This window comes from Moschus berezovskii, chromosome 5 (assembly GCF_049115385.1).
Source record: "Moschus berezovskii isolate FMDL1 chromosome 5, NW_MosBer_1.0, whole genome shotgun sequence".
Lineage (NCBI taxonomy): Eukaryota > Metazoa > Chordata > Mammalia > Artiodactyla > Moschidae > Moschus > Moschus berezovskii.
In genome coordinates, this window is record NC_142464.1 from 125,807,530 (window position 1) to 125,832,909 (window position 25,380).

The window sequence follows — 25,380 nt, forward strand, 5'->3', positions numbered from 1 at the left end:
AGACCCAGGGGCCTTGGGCTGAAGCACAGAGCTTCCTCTCCTGATTCTGCCACGTTTGGGGGGCGGCGGCAGAGTCAGAGCCCCCACCATCACTCCCAGGGCCACGGCGGCCTCTCCCCGGACGTCAGGACAGTGTCAGATGCTCAGAGCAACAGATGATTCCGGGACGGGGCCGGATGGCCCGGCATCCAGGCTTAGGACCCCTGCTTCCGCTGAAGGGGGTGCAGCTTCAATCCTGGGCGGGAACTAGGACCCCACATGTTGTGCAGCAAGCCCCCTCTTCCCCCCCCAAAAAAATTGGGAAAAGTAAAAAAAACTTACAATCCCACATAAAATAAGTTTAAGAAAAAAGCCTTTAAATTTTTTTAATACAAAAATACTCATACAATCTTCAGACACAATTTCTGACCTTAAAACACTATTTCCCCCCAACCAGCAAATCTACATTTCGGTATACCCCCCAGAAGTGAAGTTCAAGTTCTTAAGTCTGTCAGAAGTGGCGGTAGCACCGGGTACCCCAGAGCTGGAGCCTGGCCCCCTTGCGGGCGACGCTGACGCCAGTGTGCTGCTGGAGTCGTTTCAGCGCCCATCTCGGTGGGGCGATGGGCACCGTGCTGCCCACAGACAGCATCGCACCTGAACGTGTCCTCATCCGCTACACGGCTCGTAGGGTCAAGAATTTGGCACCTGACAGTCTCCGTACTGAGTGATAAGAACGGGCTTGTCTTACTCCTGAACGTGAGGTGGCTGGAGAAGGGGCTGCACACATGTGGCGGTTCGTGGGTCGGGGGTCCTGGGACGGCGGCAGGGTTGACCCCCACCCACTGGGAGGATGGGACGGGGCCTGCATCCTGCCCAGGAGGGGCCCCGAGGCCATCGGCACCCTCGTGCCGAGTCCCGAGGCTCTCAGGCAGCTTTCCTTTTGTTCCGGCCTCACATTAAAGACCAAGGGCTGAGGCTGAGGTTCAGAGATCGAGTTCCCCATGTCCAGCGCCCCTCCGATTCGGGGCAGAGGCCTCGACGGAGGGAGGCTGGGGCTCCGCCGGAAGGGCCTTCTCCGCTGCTCCTCCAGGCCCGGGTTCTGTTCAGAGCTGTAAACTGGCTTCTAGAGACTCTCAGAACTTAGTGTTATTTGCTCTTTAGTTTATAATTTCGAAAAGAGGGCAACCACATCTAAAGTAGCTTTTCCAGTATCTCCTTCAGAAAGATCATAAAAGAATTTGGAAATATCAGAGTGACTCAAAGATCACAAAACTTGACTAATGTCAAGTATAAGTTAACTTGCGCCCAAAGTGGAAAAGCAACTGTAAAAGCAGCGTCGGTGCTCTGGTGGGCAGATGCCCCTCCCAGGCAGGAGAGGACAGAGCCGCCCCCTAGGCCTGGCTCTGCAGGGCAGGGCTGCGCCTGGCCCCCCAAGCACAGGGCCTCAGGAGGTGACCTGCATCCACCCAATACTCTCCCGACAGTCAGAGACAGAGCTCTGCACAGAAACGCCCCCAGTCCCCCAGAGACGGCAGGGCCACTGAGGACACAGATGCCTTTGGTCCCACATGGTCACTCGTCCCAGGGTCACCAGAGAAGGGCCGGCAGGACGGCCTCAGTCAGCAGTCCCCCCTGCTCTGTGCTCAGGAGGCCACGGGAGCCTCGGACCCAGAACAGATGCTTCCCTGGGGTCAGGGCCGAGGAGACGCCCCCTACCCTGACGGCTCACCACTGGACCACACACCCCGCGATTCTGCGGCGGGACGGTAAGACAAATGGGCCCTTGGGCGCGCTTTTCCGGGGCAGGTGTGTAAACCACAGGACAGACGTCCTCCGGGTGGTTTTAGTGAAAGGGTCAGAGAACAGCACCTGCTGAGTGGCCGCTCCCCTCACGTGGAGACGGCCAGGCAGGGGGCTCCTGTTGGGATCGTGCCTGGGCCCAGGTCCACGCGGCGCCCCAGGGTGTAGGCCGGCTGTCGCAAGGCCAGGTGCCCACGCCCGGAGACCCAGCCTGAGTGCCCCCAGCTGAGTCCGTCCGCCCAGCCCGGCTCCCGCTGCCCCTGCCCAGGCGGCCTCTCCTCGGCCTGAAAGGGCTGTCTGGACGCAGGTTCCCCTCAAGCCCCGTACCCAGCAGGGTCCCCAAACAGCCCAGGCTCCTCGGCGGGGCCCGCGCCTGCTGCTGCGTCTCCCGCTGCGGGAACTCGGCACGCATCAGTAACCAAGCATTACAGTCGGTGGTCGTTTGTGAAACAAGTTTAGCAAAAATATATTGAGAGTAAAAGCCAGAAACTGGTAAAGAGAAACCAACCAAAACCATCCAGATGCTTCCCCGTGTGAGGGCCCCTCGGGGAGCCGCCCACAGGGCTGTGCTACAGGCCCACTGTGGAGCCAGGTCCATAGCCGGAGCCGCTCCAGGGGTCACACGCTATACTTCTCACTAGGATGGAAAAGAAGCATTTTGAGGAAAAACTTCACATTAGTACAAAAAAAAACATACAGGTGTTTCGTAAGCGCAATAGTCAAAACCACGTTCCCAAGGCACCCAGGGTCCTGGTCCTTGGGCTCCTCTCCTGAGTGATGCAGGCGGCCGGGAGGTGGGCAACGTCGTGAAGACGGGATAAGAGACCCTCAGGGAAACACTACCCTACCCCTCGGGTGGGAGAGACGCATTTCATGTGCCAGTTAATCTTCAATCTTAAGTTCGGCCTAGAACAACAGTGGGGCCCGGACGGGTTGAGGTTCAAGTGTGGCTGTGAGGCTGTGTAGTGAGGCTGTCTGTCCTGGGACGTCGGCGCCTTGCGGGGTGCCCACGCGGCGTGGACAGTCAGTGCGGGCGCAGCGGGCGCTGCTGAGATGGCTCAGTGGGGGGGCGCTCCCTCCCGGGGAGGCCTGTGCGTCTGTGCCAGGGGCTGGGGGTGGGGTCCTCCGACGCTGCCAGGCCTGGCCCTGCCCTCCGCCCGCCTTTGGCCACCCCTGGTCGGACCCAGCCCCAGCCAGGCGCTATTTGCCTTCCGTGACCCTGCGCCAACACCGCCGCCGCCGCCGCCTCCCCTTGGCCTTGCTGGGCCCCAGGCAGGGCTGCTCGGTCTTGGCGTTCCGAGCCGGCTCCGCCCGGAAGTCGTGCTCGCTGCAGTACGACTGCCCGTCCTGGGTGGAGCTGAAGGCCGCCGCATCCTGGTGCTCCTTGCAGAAGGAGTTGGGGCAGAAGTGGCAGAAGGCAGTGGAGGGTCTGCCACACACGTCGCAGTGGTGCCAAGGGCACTCCCACTTCCCTGCAAGGAGAGTGAGTGTCACGCGAGGGCAGGGCCTCACCTCAGCTCCCACTCCAGTGAGACGGGCCCTCCTTTGCACACAGCTTGCAAAACCTAAGGAAAACTAAAGCTGGTGCCCAGAGGCCTGGTGGGCGAGCAGACCCGAGTCATGCCCAGGCCACTGGCCGTCCCGGCTGCTCCAGGACCGGGTGTGGCTGGACCGAGCTTCTGGGTGCCCTGCCTCTGATGTGCCCGTGAAGGTGCTCTGTTCAGTCTGGAGAACTACCGTCCATCTGTCGGCCTGTCCTCCGCCCCCAGCTTTCTGTCCAGGCTCGCGTGTCTGCCTCCCTCTGGTCTGGGGCTGGGGCCTCGGGGCTCCCTCCTGACAACAGTTGGCAGCGTCCCTCTCAAGGGCAGAGCCCAGCGTCCTCCCCACAGAGACCCGGGGTGCCCACCCCTGACCCACCGAAAGGCCGCTTGCCCAGGCCCAGGCAGGGCAGGTGGTAGGCCTTGGTGCAGGACTTGCGGTCGCACAGCACCAGCTGGCCGCCGTCGCCGCAGCGGAAGCACTCGTCCTCGGACGGCTTCTTCCCCTCGCCCTTCGTGCGGCGCCTCCTGGCCTTTTTCTTGGTCTTCTTGCCCTTCTCCTCCGAGGACAGGGGTGCTGCCGTCTGGAATGGGGAAGGCAGCACAGTCAGCGCAGGGGCTGGGAGCCCAGACAAGCTGCTCCCCACGTGGTGCGTCCGGGCCCTGAAGGACCTCATTCAGGACGTGAGAACACAGCCAAGCCGGGCGAGGCAGGGCCGGCGTGCACGCTGCAGCTCCCGGCCCGACGCCTGGGGCGACCCAGCGTCCTCGGGAGGGCGCAGCTGTCCCTGACCCCGCCCTTGCTGGAACTGCAGGGAGCAGGGCTGTTGCAGGCATCACGCAGTTGGGACGCAGGCCCAGGGAGGTCGGCCCGCAGAGACGGGACACTGAAGACTCAGGGCGTGGGGGAGCAGACCCACCCTGACTGCGCCCGGCCTCGGCTCCTGGCCCCAGACTACGGGCGCCCCGTGACGCTCCACAGCGACCTTGCCCGCGCCCTGCAGACCCCGTTCCCGCCGTCACTCGCCTTTGGCCTGTCACCGAGGAAGCCGCTGCAGTTGGAGGCTCCGCAACGACACACCGTCTTCTCGTTGCCCAGACAGTCGAGGTTGTAGTTGAAGGTCAGCTCTGTCCCTGCAAGGGGACACACAGCACTGGGGACGTGGCCTCCTGTCCTCCCCGCCGAGAGCCTCACAGCCACGTGGGCAGCCCCCAGAGCCTCCCAGCCCCCTCCATGAAGAGGACACTCCCAGCAAGACACACCTGCCCCACCACCCCGCCCTCCTGATCCGCCACACAGCCTGGGACGGGTCCTCTGCTTGCCCCCCGGCAGCGTACCTGCGGGGATGTCACACACAGCAAAGAGGCCCACGCGCGTGTCCCCATTCACCGTCCACTTGAGGGTCTCGCAGTTGGGCTGGCAGCTGTGGTTCATGAACCGGGAGTAGTTCCCCTTGGGGCCGGCGTCGATGATGCGGTCCTGCAAGGCACAACTCGGGCGTCACGGGGCCCCCGTGGCACGGCCAGTGCTCACCCGAGGCTCTGCCCCGCGCGGACAGCGCTGTCACACTGGAAACCGTGGTCTCCCATGGCTGCTTGGATGGGACACCCCCAAACCAGTCCTGTTTCTCTGGCTCACGGAGGGCAGGTCAGCACCACGAGGAGAGACCGAGCACTGGTGAGCGAGCGGCAGGGAGGGCGAGGTCGGGGGTCACCCCACCACCCAGACACGCTGATGGGGCAAGACGGGCCCGCCCAAGACAGCCTGCGGGTCCAGCCAGACCAGCAGCAGAGCAGACGAGTCAGGGGAGGACGCGCGACCGCACACAGCGGGAGGCTGGCCGTCCCAGCGCTGTTCCAAGAAAACACCCTCTCTTCTCTGCTGTCCTGGGGAATGGCCCTCACTGCCCAACTTGCGGGGTCTTAGTTCTGAGACCAGGGACGGACCCCAGGCCCGTGGCAGTGACAGCACTAGCCCCCAAGCGCAGGGCCACCAGGAAAGCCCCTCCTGCTTGCTTTCCGAGTCTTCACAGTGTTTGGCATCTTACAGTTCTCGTTTTTTTAAAACGTATAAAGGCATAGATTTATTTTTATTTACCCCGCTCAAAAACTTGGTCGGCTTTATCCATGAAGCGATCCGTGTCGCACAGATCCCAGAGAACTCTGTCCGCAGGGCCGCCCCCCCAGGCCTCCTGTCTCTCCTGCCCCGCCCCGCCCACTCAACGTCCCTCTCCCGTCTCCCCGCCTCTCCCACCCGCTCTTGGCGCATCTGCTGTGTCCTGGCAGTTTCTCGGGAGCTTCTTTAGCGGCAGAAACTTCCTCTGTCACCATCTAATTTTTCTTAACCATCCGATGGGTTAATTTCAGTGAATTTATGTTAACTCCCAGTCTTAACCATTCTATCGTATCTGCCTGATTTATTCCTCAGTATCTTGTTTTTCTAAATCTTTTATGGTTCCAACCATTTTGTAACACTTTCTTCAGATGTGTCTTCTGACCGCAGACTCTCACCAGAGTGAAGCCTGTGAGGCTCCTCTCACAGGCTCTCCTGCGCTGGTACACATTTAGGGAGGCAGGGCTTTTTCTTTGATTCTTGCAGGACACAGATGAAGTAGGAATTGTTTCGTGGGCTTTCTCTTTGTTTCAGCCAGGGGCCCTCAGTGAGCTATCATTTCAGGGACTGATTTGTGTGTTAAGTGATCAACCTGGCATTTCTCACAAGATACAAGTAGTTCAAATTTAGACTCTGAAACACAGGAAGGCACAGGCCTAGGGTTTTCATTTCTAATAAAATAACATCCCTCAGGACCACACCCAAAAGGAAGGGGGGATGGCAGGGGCTGCGGAAATCGGCCACCTCCTGGGGGTGGCTGTGTCCCGTAGAGCCCCTGGAGAGGGCTGCTCAGCAGGGGGCTGTGTCCTGACACGCCTGCTCTTCTCCACCCCACCTTTGACAGTCCAGCTCAGTGCCGTCTGAGAACACTGGTCCCCACAGAGGACACATGCACCCAACTGCTGATGGACGTGGGCTTCAGACAAGGAACAGATGCCCCGGGAGACTCCCCATGACCCTGAGGCTGGCCTCCCGAGCCCTCCTCTCTGACCCCAGGGGACTGTTGGTGCCCCTGCGGGCATCAGGGACACACGGGGCTCCCAGAAGCTCTGTGCGGGGTGCCCGGCCCCGGCCCCCAGGCCGTGGCTGGCAGACGTGTGAAACACGCCCTGCACACAACACGACAGCGTCACGCGGTGCGCGGCCCGACGCCACCGAAAAGCACACCCGTGCGGGGACGGGCCCTGGCGCCGCACCCGTTACCTTGTCTATGGTGAGCATGTAGAAGTGAGTGATGTCGTTCTCGTGTGCGCGCCTGATCCTCGCCATGCACTCCTCCTCGTCAATCAGCTCGCCCACATACTCGTTCACAAACTCCCCCTGGAGGCCAGAGGGCGCGGGGTGAGCAGCAGCCCCGCCGGGCAGAGCAGAGCTCCACGTCCCTGCCTGTCAGTCAGTTGGGTGAGCACACACGCTCCGACGGCTGTCGCTGCGGAGCTTCTCTCAGCGCCCTGGAAGGAGCGACACGCCAGCCCCTGCCCCCCAGGGCCCCGTGGCTGGGCACTGCAACAGTCGCCCTCCGCAGCAGACAGCCGGTGGAGATCACCAAGCTCTCCCGCGAGAGCCCCTAAACCAGCGGTCAGGGCGGGACGAATGGGGCCGGGCACGTGTCCTTCAAGCACCTCTCCACCTCCCTGGCCTTCTCGACACTCTGGGGGCAGTCGCGACGAGCAGCCTGAACACAGACACCGTGTGGTCCGCGTCTGCTCGGTAGCCTGACCCTGCCTGCCCCGTCCTGGGACGGCTGTGCGAGGGCGACCCCACAGCACCGCTCAACAACACTCCCGGCACCCCTCTCAGTAAGCCTTTCACCCCCAACAGCTGCCACCAGAGCTCTGACCAAAGGCCCGACTCGTGGGGTTCTAGGGTTTTACTTCGGCAGACATCTTCCATTCAATGTTTTATCATCTTCAATCATAACAATTCAGAAACCATTTTTTAAATCTTTTTCTCAACGAGCGCAAAAGCAACATGAGCAAATGAAGTCTAGGAGAAGGAAGAGGTGAGCGAGTCCTGGACTCACATACGCACACACGCTGCACACACACATGTACACACACATGTACACATTAACATTCACGCACACGTTCACATGCATGCACATTCATACGCACGCGCACGCCAACACACGCGCGCACACGCCAACACACGCGCGCACACGCCAACACACGCGCGCGCACGCCAACACACACGCGCACACGCCAACACACGCGCGCACACGCCAACACGCACACACACAAGTTGCACATTAACACAAAGGCACGTGTGCACACATGCACGCACTCACACACATATGCACACAAATGCACGCTCACATTCACACACACACCCCCAGGCACACATCTTCATGCACAAGTTGACATGCATCATTCACACACGCACGCACACACGTCAACACATGCAACACAGTACACGTGCATTCACACACACGCACACACACGCATGCCAACACACACACCAACACGCCAACACAAATGCACACAAATGCACACTCACATTCACACACACACGCACGTGCGCACGTCCACACGTGCACACACGACACACGTGCACACTGACATGCACGCACGCTGCACGCACGCACACACGCGCATGTCCGCATCATGCACACAAAGGCATGTGCACTCACACTCACGCACGTGCTCACACACCTGCACACACAGACACACATGTACACATGAACGCATGCGTGCACGCGCACACATTAACATACAGACAACACATGCACACACGTGCTCACACATGCACGCGTTCACACCCACAGGCACATGCAGACATCAGCGCTCACCCCCACGTGTGCACGCACATGCACGCACCTTTCTGATGTCCCTCTTGGCCACCAGGCCCCAGCCCTTGCCGTCTGTCCTGACGATCTTGGTCTCGGGGTACTGGCGCTTGGTGAAGCACTGGTTCTGGCAGGACGCGCCCGCGGGGCACACCTGTGGGTGGCACTCGAACATGAGCATGCGGTTCAGACACTGCGAGTCGGAGCCACAGGGGTTCTCGTCGGTGGGCTTGCAGTTGCACTTGGGGATCTCGGAGATGTCCGCCGTGTGGACCTGCACCTTCCCGTAGGGCTTGTTCACCTGCGGGCGAGAGCCGAGCTCAGCCTCCCACGTCCCCGCCTCCGGGCGGCCTCACGGCAGCGCTGCGCTCGAGAATCCCCGGGAGGGGCGGACAGCCGCCGGACCCTCTCCTCACAGAGGCACACGAGGAGCAGGCAGGGCAGCCCTGGCCTCCTGGGCCCAGAGCAAACGCAAAGGAGAAAGGCAGGGCAAGAGCGGCCGGCGGGGGCCGTGCTGAGAGGCGCTTGCTCACTGGCGCCTGGGGCGGGGCGGGGCGGGGCGGAGGGGCTGGAACAGCCTCGGGAATCCCAGAGCCACTCTCAGATGCCCCGTAATTCTGTTCCAGGCGACTCATCCCAAAGCGAAGGCTAAATGCACGTTAGTCACACATGCTGACCACGGCCCAAGTACGGGGAGCCAAGACGGAGGCCCTGACCTGCCTCGAGGAGGAGCACAGGCGCCCACCCTGGCAGCACGGCCCCACCCAGGGCCCCGGCTGGCACACGTGGCAACATGGCCCCTGCCCCACCCCCGAGCTCCCCGCACCATCTGAAGAAGGTCCTTCTGGGTCAGGTGCCCTGGCCAAGCCCTGGCCTGGGCCGCCCACCTCTCATCTGGGCTTGTCTCCAGCGCATGCAGGCAGCGAGTGTGGTCCAGGAGGATGGCCTGTCCCCTCACCCCCTGCTCCGGGCAGCTGGGCCAGCACTGCGGTTCTACGGCTGACCCTCAGGCTGAGCGCAGACCCCGAGTGCACAAGACCTGCCCGCACCCTATCCTCCTCGAGACAGGACACGTGGCCGGTGACAGCATCCACTCCCGCCTAGGACACCTGGCGCAGCTGTCCAGGAGGGATGCTCGCCCGGGAGGAGGAGCCCAGCCCCCGCCAGAATGGTCACCTTGATGTGCTTGTAGGGCGGGGGCCTGCGCTCACTCTCCTGCGTTTCTCGGGCTTCCCTTTGAAGCTTGATTTCACGGAAACGGGCTTCGGCTTCTTGCAGTGCTAAAAGTCAATGAAATGCCAGTAAAAGATTTGCCACGTCCACCCGTTACGGTCTGTATGTTAATGACTTTGTCTAGACTTTCATCTCCCTGCTGAGTGTTGTCTCCAGTCTCCTTAAACCAGGAGGAGGGCACATGGCACCCACACAGACAGGGGTGCAGGACCACCGGCCAGCTTAAGAACCAGGGGGGCTCTGCAGGGCCTCCGGGCAAGGGGCGCTGACCCTGCCTTGCCCAGCCGCCCGCCCGGCCCACCTCTCTTGGAGAAACCTAGATGGGCTGTGTGCAGAGGCAGGGGCAGGCAGGTCACCTCCATAGGGGGTGAGTGCCCAGGCTCCACCGCCCTGCTGCCCTCACGCGCTGCCGTTCCTGACCCCTGCGTCCCCCAAACAAGGCCAGCACTCTGTCCCCCACCCAGCTGTGGGGTGGAGGCGCCTGTGTGATTGCTCACAGGTCAAGGGAGCCCCGAGAGCTGGTGCAGCAGCCGCGGACTGCAGTGCGTTCCCGCTCACACAAAGGCGAGCGGGGAGAAATCCGTGCAAGCCAGTGCTAGGATAGCTTCCTGAAGAGAGCTCTAATGCATGCTAGTGGAGGTCACCAGAAATAATGTGAGGAAACTCATTAAATGTCACGTCTTATCCTCTGCTTCAACAAACCTATCCACAAGCATGTAAGCTACAGCTAGAAGAGAATGCTGCATCCAGCGTTTCCCACAGAAACCAAACACTGGAAATGAAGTCAGGATTAGCAGAGGCCCCCGGGCACCGTCCCCGACCCCGCGGAGCCCCGTACCGTTTTTGAAGACTCTTCCGATCCCTCTGACCCCCTGGTAGCGGCTGCCCCGGTCCCCCTCCATGTACGGGAAGACTCGCGCCTGATGCGTCCAGTAATAATCTTTAGACCCAAAGAAAAACACAGGGAATTCTCCAATCTCGTGCTTCATTTTCTGAATATTTGGGGGGACATTTTTGGGATGGCAAACTTCTGCCGGCCACCATCTATTATAAATATTAAAAACAGGGTTCACAGACTCTTCAGAGAGAGTGACAGACTCTCAGTGCGCTCAGCTCTGTAAAGGAAAACAAGACAGTGACCGCGGCGGCGGGCGGGCGCCTCCTCCCCCACCTGTAGTTCCCGAGCTTCACCCAGATGATGTCCTGGAAGTGCAGCTTCTTCCCGGCCCTGCAGTCGTTGCAGAACCAGCTGCCATCTGGCATCTCGATGCTCAGGCAGTCGGGGTGGAAGGCCGCCGGGCAGGACTCGCAGCACAGCAGGCTCCCCCCTGCAACAAGGGCGCCCTTAGCCCCTGCCCCAGCCCCCACCCTGACTCCCGGGATCTGCGTCACACAAGAGGATGCTTTCTTTTCACCACGAAAGCCATCCCCTGAGTCTGTGACACGACTGTGGTTAACTCAGAGACCACGAATGCCACTACGTGGGCAAACACGGGCCACAGAGGGTGGACAGAGCTGGAGAGGCGCAACAGCTCGCCCTCGGCATGCGGCCCAGGATGGCCCAGACCAGCCGAGTGTGCGCGGGGCCCGGGGGGCTCACCTTTAGAGCACACGAAGCACCAGCTCACATTGACGTGCGCATGGTGCCTCTTGCCCTTCCGGGCAGTGAAGTGGTTCGTGCAGATGATGCTGTTGGACGCGATCACCGAGCAGCCCGCTGCCAGACACGCATCCCCTCCGTGGTAGGCGACGGGGCACCGGACACACCGCAGCATCTTACCTGGAGTGGACACGCCCACACCCCACACCTCAGCGGGGCAGCCGGGAGGCCAGGCCTCCACATGCTCACAGCGCTGCTGCAGAAATACCCTGGGGGCAGTGGAAGAAAACAGGGACTCGGGTGGGAGGGTAAGAATATCCTTAGGCGTTGTGAAGACACATTTCCTTAAGGCAATGGTGATTCAACAAGGTATCAGAAAACCGTCAAGCACCAAATGCTGTTTTCTAAAATGAGATCAACCAGGGTTTCTCAGGCTGGGCACTGTGGCCCAGCAGGGGGCCATGGGGGCTGCCCTGTGCACGCCAGCAGGAAGCCCCAACACCGCCAGACACGGCCTTATGCCCCCTGGAGCACAGGCCCCTGGTCGAGGACCACTGGTGTCAGGAAGCAGACACCCGCTGCCCTTGAGTCCCACAGACACCACGAGGCACGATACAGACGGGACTGGTCTTAAAAACATGGTTCTCACACATGAAGGGCCATCAAAGCCCCAACCAATAGGATCTGTCAAAAGGGCTCAGGCCCCCCTTCATCAAGGCAGCAATCGTTAGGACGACATTTAGGAAGAAGGGAAAACAGCAAGAAAAACCCTGACCCCCACCTGTCCAGTCAGTACAGAAGGTACCTAAACCTACGCCGGGGCAAAGCTCTCGGGGACAAGCCTGACAGGCCGCCTGCCCGGAACGGCTCGGACCTGTCACACCCCCACGGAGCTTCTCCTGCGTGTCTGTACCTTTCGACGGCCTTGGGTTAGAGGGGTTGGAGGCGTGGCAACTCAGACAGCTGTGAAGCGGGCATCGGAAGCCCCGGCTCTCGAACACCGTCAGGGGGAACCTGCGCACGCAGGCCTCGTGGTAGAACTTCCCGCACTGCGACACCACACAGCGCTTGACGTCACTCTTGCTCTCCTTACACACGAAGCATGAGTGGATCCCTGGCAGCCGGGGTGAGAGGGGCCACAGAGCAGGGCTGAGCCACCGTGCCTCAGGCCGGGCACCGGCTCCTCCTCCAGCCCGCCAGCCCTCGAGGGGCCCTGCCCCTGGGGGTCTGACCAGGGTGCCCGGGAGGGGTTGAGCCCTCCAACAGGCGAGCAGCTGCAGGAAGGGGCTCCTCCAAGGAATGCTCCCCCTCTCCTTCCGCGGGGACGACCCGTGAGCACTGGCAGGGATGGCGCCCCACAGCCAGCGCCGGGAGCTCCTCCAACTGGACCCATTCCAACGAGTCCAGACACCTTCGGCCCGGCCAGGGAAGAGGAGGTGGACGGTGACTGCAGCCACATGGGCCGTCCACGCCCCTCCCAAGAGCGTGCAGCGAACCCGGAGGCAAAGACCGTGTGCGGTGGGGGAAAGGGGTGGGGTGGGGCGGGGCGGAGCGTACCTGAGGTGCACTCTCCGCACAGGAGCCGCCCCTCTGGCCTGCGGGAGAGGCCCAGGCAGGCCAGGTGGAAGGCGCTGCAGCAGGGGCCCTCGCACAGCACCAGGCTGCCTGGCTCCTCGCACAGCTGTAGGGAGAGGGCCGGAGGTTCAGGGGGCTCCAGTGCCTGCCGGCCTGGCAGAGGGAGGCCGCCCCGCCCGCCCCTTACCTGGCACACGTGCTCCTTCCTGGCGGTGGCGCCCCGCTCGGACCTCTTAGAGGAGACAGACACCTCGGTCTGGGTTTCGTCCGCGCTCTCGTCTGGGGATTCCGGGGGCTCATCTCCGGGGCCGTCCGAGACCTGGGAGGAAGGAGGCGGACGACAGTTCACAGCGGCCGCCGGCTCCCCCACCGGCTCCCCCCGCCGGCTCCCCCGCCTGGCGCGGGCTGGCTGCGTGCGTGCACACACGGGGAACGGCCCCCGCCTGGTGTGCAAGTTACGGTGTGTGTGGGCGTGCGTGCCGCATCTCGCCGTGCTCCTTAAAATGAACTTTTGTGAAAACCCAGTTTCCTCTTGCAGGTGAGTTAGGACAGGCATGGGGACGACGAGCTTGACTTTTCTTACCCGATTTATAAAGGGTCAATGATCTTAGGCTAAGATAGATGTGTCCACACCCAACACAGTGTGTCAGATGCGGGCCTCTGGTCGGATGGGCAGCGACTCAGGACGCACGGCTACAACTTGTGCTCCCCCAGGGCAGGGGCCCGTCATCCGGACGTGCCGCCCAGTAACTGACCAAGAGCCCTGCCCGCCCCGGCCCACGGCCTCCTCCCTGCGGAGGGGCGGGGGGGAGGGCAGTGTCTGGGAGAGGTGGGTGAAGGCCCCTTCCTGCCGCTGGACACAGCCTTTCCCTCACAAGACCAGCAACAGTAAATCTTTATGGATAGAAACCAATAAATGTTTAATCAGAAACCTTAAATTCAAAGTTTTTAAAGCCTAAAAAGTACATTTAGTATTTACCGGATGTTAGGCAAATAAACACTGAAAACTGAATTTTCAGCAGAGCAGAAGTAATAAGCTAATTTCCTGGCACCTCAATAACAAGAGCAACAAGTAATTATCATCCAGGCTTGCTATTTACCGAGAACACAGAACTAGAAACTCAATCAGGCCGCGTTTCTTTTTTTTAAAAAACCAACAAAACAAAACAAACCCTGGCAGCCAGTTCATCCAATTCTGGACATCAGTGGCACTCCCCCTGTTTTACCTCCCTGAAACGACACGGAGAAGCAGAAGGAAAAACCCCTGACGGACAGAGGGGCTTCTGCTGACTTGAAACCTGGAGTTAAGGTGTGCTGACCTCCTGGGGTTTGCAGGCTGCCTGGCGTCTGTGGGCGGCTGATGGGCACGGGCCCCCGTGCCAGCCTGGCCACGCGCCTAGGTCTGACGGAGCCCCGTCTCCAGGGAAAGCAGCCTGTACCCTGAATTTCCCCACCTTCTCCCGCAGGAAGGAGACGGCGTGGACGGGCACTCCCTACAGCTCACCGCCTCCTCCTCCACAGTGGTGCCCCAGAGAAGGCAGCCGGGAGAATGCCCCAAGTGCGAACCCCGTCTGACGTGTGCGTCAGAGGCACAAACGTTGAGCCCCAGGCGGGTCTGCACTGGTGCCGGGCAGCGCCCCCCGCCTGCCGGCCCTGGCCCCACGCGGCCGCCTGAGAACCGACCCATGGGAGGGCTTCATGGGGGCTCCTGGGACAAGCCCGGTGCCTGACCCACCACCCAGGTCCTCCCCTCGACAAGGCTGCGACAAATCTAAAAGCTAAAAAAAAAGAAAAAGAAAAAATGCACGGAGAGAAAGACAGAAAACACAGACCAGTCCAGGGTCAAAGGAAGGAACAGCACCTTTTATTTAAGATTTACAGAAAAAGTGAGCACGTCTCCACTTGGAGATATTCCTAAGTTAACAAAGTCTGGTTTCAGGAAATAAACACAGTACATAGTTTGAACGGGAATATAAATGCTCAAGACACACAGGAGGCGCGTTTTCTGCCGGGCTCTACAGGACGCACACAGCAGCAGACCTCACAACAGTGCAGTCCGTGGCGGGCGGGGAGGGTCCGCGGGGATCCCAGCGCGCCCCTGCCCGCGCCCGAGGCACCCTGCCCACCGGCCGGGGTTGACGCACGAGGGCGGAGCGGGCGGAACCGGCTCCGGCTGCAGCTCCACCTCCGGGGCACCAGGGCCGGGCTTACTCGGAGACACATTCACCTGCAAGGTCCCAACACAGTCCCAACTCTCAGGCTATGACCTCTAGGGAGGACTCCACATCCGACAGGAGGCGCTGGGAGAGATGCCCAGGGCCGGGCGGTGGGCGCAGCTGCCCCCCACACACACCCGCTACCTACGCGCCCCGCAGCCGGCGGCAGGGACACGCTCCTGTGGGCTGGTGCGGTCTCCGGAGCGTGCCAGGGCCTTGTCAGGGAGACACGAATGGACACCTGTGCCCAGGGAAAAGGCGACCCGACTGCTAGAAGTGACTCGGGACTCCCAGGGCAGACCCTACGCTCAGACAAGTGTTACACAGTGAGGTTCAAATCTTTAACAAACATCCCTTCACAAGTTGACACTACATCAGTTTAAATACAGTTACAGACCTTGAACAACATAGTTCTATAACCAACGTTACTTTTTTGTTTGAGTTGCGCTTTTGTAAAGGGGGGAACAGACCACTAGACGCACATTCACAGCAGGTGAGGTTGACAGAATGACACGACTCCTGTGCCCGGGAGCTCTAATGAGCGTAAAACCAAAAGACTGATCTCAAACAGGGCTTCCGAGTCGACATCACAGTGAAGCCTTAGGGTGGAACTGAAACAGTCCGTTAGTCATTCACCACCTGAAGTGCTACAATGCAAACGAAAGTTATTGAGCATGGATTACAGCAACCCTTCCTGGCTGCCCCGAGCCCAGGTCTGAGTCGGGAGAGCACAGCCTGGCCCTGTCGTCACACCACCATGGGACCAAGCGGCCCCCAGAGCCCCGACAGCCTCCAAAGGCGCCGGCAGGTCGTGGGGCTGCTACTCCACCTCGTCACAGGTGACAACGCGTCTCTGCAACGGCCTGTGAACCCAGTGTGGTCCCAGCTGTGTCCCCAGCAGCTGCCTGGGCTGGGGAGGCCCGGCTGGCAGCTGTCAGCAGAGGCTGAGCCACTGAGCCCTCCCCACTGTTGCCCCCGCTTCCGTCATTTCTGCAAGGTTCAAGATGCCCTGAATAACCGGTTAGCACACGCTTCTAAACACACACTAAAGAAATACGTGCAAAGACCCCACACCTACACTGAGGCCAGAGAAAACTGTACATGTGGAGCCAACACAGTGAGCTACCTGCGGGAGACGGCCAACCTCTCATCACTGGCGAGTAAATCAGTAGTAGCTTCGAATATTCTAGGCAAAACAGCAAGAACAGTACTTAAAAGGATGAAAATCAACTTTACTGACCAAAAATCGTAAAATATACAGGAATCAACATGCTTCTTGGGAAAAAACACTGAAAGCCAATGACAGATTTGAGAGCACTTTGAGAAGCCTTTTCTAATAAGACAGTAATATTTCAACTCTTTCAGCAAAAAAACTGTAACTTAGGTTCACAATTTAATAGATAAACTGAGTCCTCAGAAATTACTTCTGTTTGCAGATTTTTAAAAGCTGAGGTGATGAAGAAGCATAAATGCCAGTTTCACACTGCATCAAGGCAGCTCTCATACAGTCTAACCACACACAAATCCCTGACCAGAACAAACTTAACAGTGAACTGATAATTAAAGGAGACAGACGTGTCTCAGAAGCTGTGAAGTTAGAAGCCAAATGGAAAGGAAGTCAAGTCAATCAAGTCAACTCGCCAAAAGCACAGTGATCGTGTCCACTGCCCCCTCTCCTCCAGGGAAGGGCTGCTCTCCTGCCCGGCTGGGCCGAACTCGCCCGCCTGAGCCCTGCAGAAGCACCCGCCAGGCTGGCACTGCTTGACCAATGGGGGACGCGTCTCACTGAAAGGGCCCACACTGCTGCTGAAAGGGAGGCTCAGGGTTCCGTCCGCCGCAGAGGGGCCAGCGCCCACTCACAGCCGTCTCTGGGGAGACGGACCCCTAAGCTCATACACGGGCCCCTTTATGTTTCTGGATCTAGATACTGACTGACACTCTGAGTTTTCTCCTTGACACCATCTCTGAGCCTCAGTGGGCGTGAGAGCCGCCCTGGTCTGGCCAGGCTCACGTGCTCTGGGCCCCGCGCCCAGGCAAGCAGCCGGGCCCCGAGGCCCAGGGGTGGCAGGCCTGCCCCCCCTCACCCTTCCTGCGCTGTGTCCAGCCGCTCCCATCCGAGACCTGGTCACCCTTGCCCCCATCCCTGGACCTAAAGCACTCCGCCTGGAACATTCCCGTGGTTCTGCACGGACTTCCATGAAGACCACGGCACTGGGCCTCCCAGAGACCACTTGGGGGGCAGTCTAAGCCCCAGGTGTGAGGAGTGGGGGTGGGGGCAGACACGCCGTGCGAGAGACACGAGGTACTAGAGAGTGGCGAGATGCAGCCTCCCCTGACCCCCACGAGGACGCCTCACAGAAAGGCAGAGAGGAGAGGGAGCCTACGGATGGCAAGGGGCCGCTGCGATACAGCCTCAGGGCCCCTTCATTTCTGGAACGGCTGCCACCTCAGCTTCTGGACATCCAGACATGCGTCCACCTCTGGCCTCCTACTCTGCCAACACAGGTGTGGGGAGTGGAAGGGGTGGTCATGGCAGGGGCCTGGTACTCAGTGTAACCAGATTCACCTCAACAACAGGCAGAAACAAGCAACATAACTGACTTCAGGAAGTGAGGGCCACCCACGCTACACAGCACGCAGCCCACCTGCACTCCCACACACACTACTGCTCATCTCTAAGCCCTCTCCAACCTGGAGCCCCTTCCACCCAGCTCCTCCAGAAGCCAGAACACCCTCTGGGGAGCTTGGCTGCCCCAGCACCCCAAAGCAAGACGTCACTGAGTCTGGAGCAGAACGATGCAGACACAGCTGCCCTTCCCGCTGGCCACGCTCCTGACGTCCCAGCCTCTCTGCCCAGCCGAGGCTCCCTGCGTGGCCTCAGGCCTGCCCGGCGCACCCTCCCCACTCCGCTGATGCAGACTCCATGCTGGCTGTGGGGCACGCCGAGCCCTCCCCATCAGAGGAAGGCCCGTCTGTGGCTGACTCCAACTGCACCTGTCGCGTGCTGGCCGCTGCGGGCTGGCTGCAGCTCAGACTGCCTCCAGCCACCCTCGCACACGAGCCTCCTCGCTCTGGCCACCAGCCGCCGGGAGGGGTTTCCTCTGGGCAGTGGCTTTTTGGACCAGGTAATTTTCACCCCACAGTTTTTACATGTTACAATTTAGTGACTGGTTTTGGGGAATCCTCCACCATTCCTTTAGGAGCCACGTGACCGCAACCATCCTGGAGGCCCACGTCCTGCTATGTATGAGCAGGGTCACCAGCCAGCCGCAGGCCGCACCCGGAGCGGGGCTGCGCCCAGCACGCACCGCCTCTGGGTCTCCTTCAGCCCCATGAGCAGCGTGCAGTCCCGAGGACCACTTTGCACGCCAAAGCAAAATGTATACTTTTGGATAAAAATGGAATGATGATGATTTTATTATTTTTATTGTTATAACCATTATCGTCACAATAGCGAACCACTAAGTCCTTGCAAGGTGCCAGGCACCCCAAGTGTTTTACATGCGGCACATTACTTAATGGTTTAGAATACAAGTATCAGTGAGAAACTCGCGTTAAATGTAAAACACATCTGAAGCGTCTGCTCAGCAGGAGTCGAGCGCTACAAGCCTGGTAACGTCAAGAGCCCCCCGCCTCTGTGAGCTGACGGGCACGGAGGCCTCTCCCCACCATGCAGACACGTGGGCCCCTGGGGCACACCACGAGGCTGCCCAAGACTGCGACATTTAATGTGATGGCTCACGTTCTACAAAAGCAACCGAGGGAGAGCTGGGTGTGAGTGACCTGGTGAAGGGACCCCGGGAGAGCAGTTACCGAATCAGGAGAGTAAATGGTTCACAGCGATATTGCAAACAACAGTTCTTCCTATAAATTTACTACAGCTAGTGTCATAGTAAAACTGTTCAGTAAAAAAAGACAGAATCAAAAGCCTTCCTGCCTTTTATGTTGGAAGTTAGTTTGCTATCTACAGGGTTGAATACATTCCATCAGCAATGAGAACAGTCGACCAGGACTCTGTTTAAAGTGTGCTGTTTGTTCTTTGTTTTTGAAGGTACAGATGCTGACATTTTTTTCAATAAAAAATTCAGAAAGTTATGAACTAGAGGAGAAAAACGACCTCTAACAGAACGGACCCCTTCAGCGTCCTGCCTTTGTCGCAGGCCCAGGACAGCCCCTGACCAAGGGCACTCTTTCGACCGCTGGACATGAACGTGTTTCTGTTATGAGATGAATGTGACTGGTTAAATGGCCTTGATTAGGTATCTTACCTTGGTCTTAAAATTTGTTATCTGTTTTCTTCACTGTATGTGTTATTAATACCAGTAAAAACAGACCATCACACATCTTCCAAAAGTGATTGTGAGAGGAATGCCACTGACTGCACGGTGACGCGCCGCCCGCAGCAGACGTCGTGGGGAATTACATCGTGTTAAGTGCAGCACAGAGCAGCTGAGTTCAAATCCAGCTTGGCTGATGTGGCTCCCATAAAAGCTGTTACCATGAAGGCGAAAAAAATAAGAATTTGCTCTACTAAGGGAATAAGAAACGAAATTACAAAACACTTATATCACAGTAAGTCTTCCCAGGCCTTTGCCATGCAAGCGTGTGACTCCCGCCAGATGCAGCGCTGCTGCAGAAGAACTACTCTGCTGTGAGCGTGACTGGCCACACACACTGAGTTTGAGAGGAATTCAGACCGCAGCAGGATCTAAACATCTTGCAAATACCAACCCCATGAAAGCTCCTTATTTTAACAACGGCAGTGAAAGGAGAAACTATAAACATGCAAAGGGCATGGGACTCACCCCGAACGGGGCCAGCCTGAGCCCTGCCGACAGCAGTCCAGGGGTCACCCAGGGCCCACCGGAACCGGAGCTGGCGGTTCAGAGCGTTTCTTTACACGCTACACTGCCTCTCGTGCTTACAGAGGCACTCAGCCTGGCAGACACCGTGACTGCACACTGCAGTTCAGCAGTGCTAACGCAGAAACAGATAAGCCTTCTAGTTCACGTACAGTGAATTTTAATAAACAGTACAATTCTATAAAAATGAATTCTAATGTGAGATTTATATATGCTGCACAGAAGTGGCTGACAAAGAAAGCCTGGTGAGCTAACGTTTTTATGTAAGGGACAGAACGCACACTATGGAATCTATGTATCACCTTCAAAATGCAAAACGGTGTATGCATGTATCACCTCAATGTATTTAATAACAATATATAGATATTTAACAACCTATCTACTTCTGAAGTTCCAAAAAATTAAAAATCAATTAAGTCTAATGACTGTAAAATGCTCCGTCAGTCTTCCCAAGCTCAGACCAGACATCTCAGCCAGGGAGATGAGGATCGCCCTGGTCCGTAGCAACCTGGGGCCCCTGACAGACGTTCTCCCCTCCGCCTGCTGGCCTGGGGTGCTACTCCAGGTCTGCACCTCTGACCCACACGCCTCATGACGAGGAACAGGAGACAAGACCTTGGTGGCCTCATGCATTTCTGTTGATGGTATCTCTCAACAATAGAAGTAAAAAAACTCCACCAAATAAGTGAGCCAAAGTATGAAACCAGAAAAATTCATTAAGAAGTTCTTTAACAGAACAGCTGACTGAAGAGAAATGGTCTATAGAACTGAAACTTGTAGTATTCCTCTTCTTTAGAACTGCAGACCACCTTTTATTTAACGTTAGGATACTTGGACAAGAAAAACAGGAAAAAGCTTTGTACAGAACCTGCCTTTCTGCGTGTCAGTCAGCTCCAGGGGCCCAGTGAGGCAGGCTACTGCCATGTCTGGAGAAACACTGCACCACCTGCACTGGCTCAACGACAGGGAGCCCACACAGGCCTGCAGGGCCCCATCCCGGCCCTGCACTCCCCTGGCTGCCCACCGGCCTGAGTGCAAACAGAGCCCTCGCCCCAGAAGGCCCGCCCGCCTCTAATGGGCACGGGCACCCGAGTGTCCCCACCACAGCCCGTGGTGGAGGCCATGTCAGCAGTACCACCTCCTGACCCACCTGCTGCCTCAGAACCCTGTCCCAAACAGCCCAAGCTGAGTGTCTCTTCAAAGACGTTCTAGAAACAGGACTCGCGTCCACCATGAGGAAAGGACTACAGGGATCGAGGTAACCAGACGCTTCAAGCTGATAACAGCCCCTCGTGCAGTCCTGACACTGGGGTTCCAAACTCCCTCTGCGCGAGCAGGGCCAGACCTCCCTCCGGGGGCCGCCTCCACTGTGCTTTTGGTCACGCAGAGAGGCAGGCGCCCGTGGGTGGCAGAGCCCTGAGCAGCTCTGTCCACAGCACGGGCCGCCAGGCCCACAAGGGAGGGCTGCGGCCACGGCAGTCCTGACTCACCTCGCCATCGAGCACTCAACAACACGCCAAGCTAAGTACGAAGCTGGAGGCCCGCGGCCACGGACGCACGGGGCCTAGGCACAGCAGCCCGCCCTCCCTGGGGGTGGCAGCCCTAGGCCCGCGGGCAGTCCGCCAACGCAGGGTCAGGTCAGGACCGTGTGGAACATCACAGACCAGTATCTTGAAGACAGATTCCAAGCACAATGAAACGCATCCATCCTGAAGTGCAGCCACGCACATGCACTGCACACTGTGCGCGCATTTCCCCATGAAACACACACAGCCCAGAGAACCTAGCTCTCCTGGTCAGCTCTGGCCTCTACCACACTTCAACGTGGGCAACTACACAGCCTCCGTGTGAGTGCGTGCTGACCACCCTCATTAAGATTTTACCTCGTTCTCAGTTAAAGACGCAGAAGGAGACGAGCTTTTGCTAAAGGTGAGGGTGGCGGTGGCTGCTGCAGGGGCTCGGTGGCGCTTCTTCAGGGGCTTGCAGGCATCAGACAGGTGTTTCGTGGCTGTAAGATAATTTTGGTTTATAAAATAAAGTTTGAAACCTTAAAACTTCAATCTCCCTCCTGCTTTCAAAGTATCCCTCTAATAACTGAATTTCTAAAGATGAATTTTTTGTGCATAACTCTTCGCTGTGGGACGGCGAGGGCTGGCAAGCTGGGCGGTGAACGGCCCGAAGCTCAGCCTGGGCCTCGCCAGGCCCCACACCTGGTGCCAGCCACCCTGCCGGTTTCTTGGCAGGCAAGCCCAGACAGATTACCTCACCCACAAGAAGTTTAAAACATCTCTGAACATAAGGCAGTCAATGTAACCACAATACCACTATCACACTCGAAAGTATCAATTCTTTCTATCATCAAATATCCACTGTGTTCAAACTACTTATAAATACCTGTTTTGCTTTTTTTAAAAAAAAGTCTGTTCAATTAACTTTTAAAACCAGTATAGTTCTTTATGGAAAATAAGGAAAAGAGCCACTTTCAATCTTCTCTTACTCTGAATTTTATTTTCCTTTTAAATTAAGATTTGGAGATGTCAGACAGATACATCAAAAACATAATTAATGAAAAGATAAAAAAAAAAGTGATGGCCTGTTCCCCTTTATTGCTTTGACAGCTATTTTTCCCAAATATTTTAAGCTAGTTTCTTCAACACGTAAAACAGAGATAATTAGTCATTGCTTTTACTTTAGCAAACACACGTGGAGAACTGGGTACTAAAAACAGTGGAATTTACCGCAACAACTCGTACCATCAAGTCACAAGTCTGGACGCTGCTGATCTGAATCACCTTTCTAACATAACTCTAAGCTGAAGACAAGAAAGCTGAGTAGAAGTCAGAAGAGCACCTTGGGTGAGCAGCGGCCGAGCACTGCAGCACCTCCCACCAGAGCAAGGGCCCTGCAGGCACAGGCGCCTCCTCGCAGCTCAGCCGCCAGGCCTGGCGCTGCACCCCCCAGCCCGGCCCGGGGGCCTGGCAGCCCTGCTGGCCACATTACCTGCCTGGCTCTTCAACGAGGACGCTGCCTCAAGGACCTTGCAAGAGCTCGTGCGGGCTGTCCTGTCAGTGATCGCCTCTCTCTGTTAAAAAAACAAGAGGGAGAGAGGGGGGAGGAGGAGGGAAGAACAAAGAGAAAGCAAAGAGTGAAGAAAGTCTCCAATGGGGCTGACACGGGGGCTGGAAAGCTGTCCCGCAGAAACACTCCTGTGGACATGTGCTGCGCACATGCGCCATGCAGCTGCCCACCAACCCCTCTCCACTCACAGGGGCCGATCTCCTGCCCAGCCCACCCCACGCATACGGAGAGCCTCCTGTGGGACCTCCTCAGCACATGGCCCACCCTGCCCTCAGACTGGACCAGACTGACTCAGAGGCAGCCGCCCTCCTACCCGAGGGCGAGCCCGGGATAACGCCACCCTCTCACTGATGGCCTCTGGTGCTGAGACCAGCTCCAGATGAAGCTCACACACAGAGACCGTCAAAAGTGCATTTCACAACAGGATACCAAAAAAGAATTTTACAAAGTATCATGAACATGTGTCTAGTGTTCAAATTTGAACAACGTGGTCTAGACAGCACCATGGCACCGCTGCCCCTGGCTACCTGTCACCCAGGAGGCTGCCAACTCCAGTGGGGACACCGGCCTGGGGACCCAGCGACGGGCGCAGCACACAGTGCCCTGGCCATCCACGTGCTCAGGGCGCACTGGGGATGACACACAATGCGGCTCAGTGAGCTTCGTACAAACCGAACCAACACCACCACTCTTTATAAAATCACGCACTATTTCCTGAGCTGCTAGTTAGTAAATTTCTATCTAGCTACTTAATATGAATTTTGATATTTCAAATGTCCAGGGTCACACTTTTAGGTAAATGATTTATACAAATATTCCAAAGCAACCAGTGTCTGCGTGGTTGCCAGTAAAGGACCACTTCCAAGGCAGCAGCTGGAGGAGACCCTCAGCCCAGGCCCCAGTCACTGGACACAGACGGCTCAGCGCGAGGGTCACCTGGTCACTGGACACGGCAGCTCAGTGCGGGAGTCACCTGGTCACTGGACACAGGCAGCTCAGTGCGAGGGTCACCTGGTCACTGGACACAGCGGCTCAGCGCGGGGGTCACCTGGCTCATTAGCTGGCTCACTGCTGGAGCCGACAAGGGCCCTGGGACAACACTCTCCGAGCCAGAAGAACAGGGCAAGGCCTGCCTGCTCCCCTGAACTGCAAATACACCTTTAAAGAAATAAGACAGATGATGCGGTGGCTACACTTCTGTGCTTGAGCAACACATGAGATTTATTCTCCATTCTTTGAAATATAGCAATAAAAAGAACAACTTCTCAATTCATATCAGTGAAAGACAGTTTAGGAAATTCCCTGGCGGTCGGCTGGTTATTCCACTTCAGGGGGCCTGGGTTCACTCCATGGTCAGGGAACTAAAATCTCACATCCCACCACGAAAAGACCCCACAAGGTGCACAGCACAGCCAAAAAAGGACAGTTTAAAGTTACACTCAAAATGACAAATCAGAGAACAACCACCCTGGAAGAACTATCATCAGATAAACACACGCTCAGCCGTAAGGTATGAAGCCTAACCTTGCTTCGTGACGACATGACCCGGGTCCCATCACAGAGTGCCCGGCAGAGCCCGCACACTCCTCACGCAGAAGCAGCAACGCTGGACACGCAGGCCCGGCCCCCTGAGGGCTTGAGCCTCGGTCAGCTCCGTGCTCCTTCCAGGCCCCAGGCCAGCCCTGCCCTGGACACCACCATCCCCTGCTAGAGCAGGTCCTGGGGCTGCCTTTACAGCGGTACCTTGTTGCTGTATCAAACTGGTCTGCACACCTGCTTAGTATTCTTAATTACGTAAACAATTATACCAATTACTAATAAATGGGATGAGTTCATAAAACCTATTTTTAATGGATTTTTCGACATATACTTGAAGAATGACACAGATCGTGGACTGTGACGTCCACCTGTCAGCTCAATGTTTACACATGGACTAAGGCAGCCTTCACTGCAGAGTCACTTTAAACACGGACTCTGATGACTTAGGAATACCCAGTGTTACGCAGTCTGCAGACCTGCCAACCCCCGGCAGATAAACGCTCGCTCTGCTCGGCAGCCTCCAGGAAGGAGCTCCCCAAGGGCCCCCCGCGGCCCGGCCCGGCGCGAGTACCTTCCGCAGGCTGTGCCTGTCCGTCCTGAGCCTCTTCCTGGGGGCCTCCTCAACTTCAGCATCTTCGCTCAGGCCCTGTGTCCTCTTCGTGTGGTTCCTTTTCTTCCCATTTAAGTGACCTTGGGATGGAGAGGGGGAAACTGACGTGAAAACCCTCCCACAAGCTGCCCGCTAGGGTGCCGAGCAGCCGCCCAGCGTGCTCAGGTGCAGGTCCGGCTGTGACAGGCCCCCTGAAACCCTGCTCGTTTCCGGGCCCAAGGGTCACAGGTGGAGCGCTGGGCATGTCCCCCATGGCGAGCAGAAACCCCGATCTCGTCCAGGGGCAAGCATCCTGCTATCTGTTACACAGCATCAATGTACCCAGGATTTTGACAAAATCCGTCGCTTACATTCAAAGACTAGTGGAATTTAAGTCGAACTTAAAAACTATAAACGACTTGCTCCTTTTAACACATTTCCTTAAAGAAGCACCTTAAGGAAAACACTCC

At 57.8% G+C, this 25,380-nt stretch overlaps 1 protein-coding gene and 1 non-coding gene across 5 annotated transcripts in view; both read right to left on the reverse strand.

Moving 5' to 3' along the window:
- Positions 1–339: 339 nt before the first annotated feature.
- NSD2 (nuclear receptor binding SET domain protein 2) overlaps positions 340–25,380 on the reverse strand; it is a 79,651-nt gene continuing 54,610 nt past the window's right edge. For all 4 annotated transcript variants that reach the window (XM_055434201.2, XM_088836613.1, XM_055434200.2 and 1 more), the window contains 16 exons: positions 24,893–25,011; positions 22,705–22,786; positions 21,588–21,712; positions 12,814–12,945; positions 12,609–12,732; positions 11,965–12,165; positions 11,052–11,231; positions 10,623–10,779; positions 10,290–10,495; positions 9,395–9,498; positions 8,250–8,519; positions 6,637–6,753; positions 4,659–4,800; positions 4,348–4,454; positions 3,700–3,904; positions 340–3,254 (listed from right to left, as the gene is read on the reverse strand). In XM_055434201.2, coding sequence (XP_055290176.2) covers positions 2,983–3,254; positions 3,700–3,904; positions 4,348–4,454; positions 4,659–4,800; positions 6,637–6,753; positions 8,250–8,519; positions 9,395–9,498; positions 10,290–10,495; positions 10,623–10,779; positions 11,052–11,231; positions 11,965–12,165; positions 12,609–12,732; positions 12,814–12,945; positions 21,588–21,712; positions 22,705–22,786; positions 24,893–25,011 — 2,543 coding nt within the window. In that variant the 3' untranslated portion in view covers positions 340–2,982. The remainder of the gene's footprint in view (positions 3,255–3,699; positions 3,905–4,347; positions 4,455–4,658; positions 4,801–6,636; positions 6,754–8,249; positions 8,520–9,394; positions 9,499–10,289; positions 10,496–10,622; positions 10,780–11,051; positions 11,232–11,964; positions 12,166–12,608; positions 12,733–12,813; positions 12,946–21,587; positions 21,713–22,704; positions 22,787–24,892; positions 25,012–25,380) is intronic.
- LOC129562228 (small Cajal body-specific RNA 23) lies at positions 4,883–5,006 on the reverse strand. Its single transcript, XR_008687147.1, has one exon.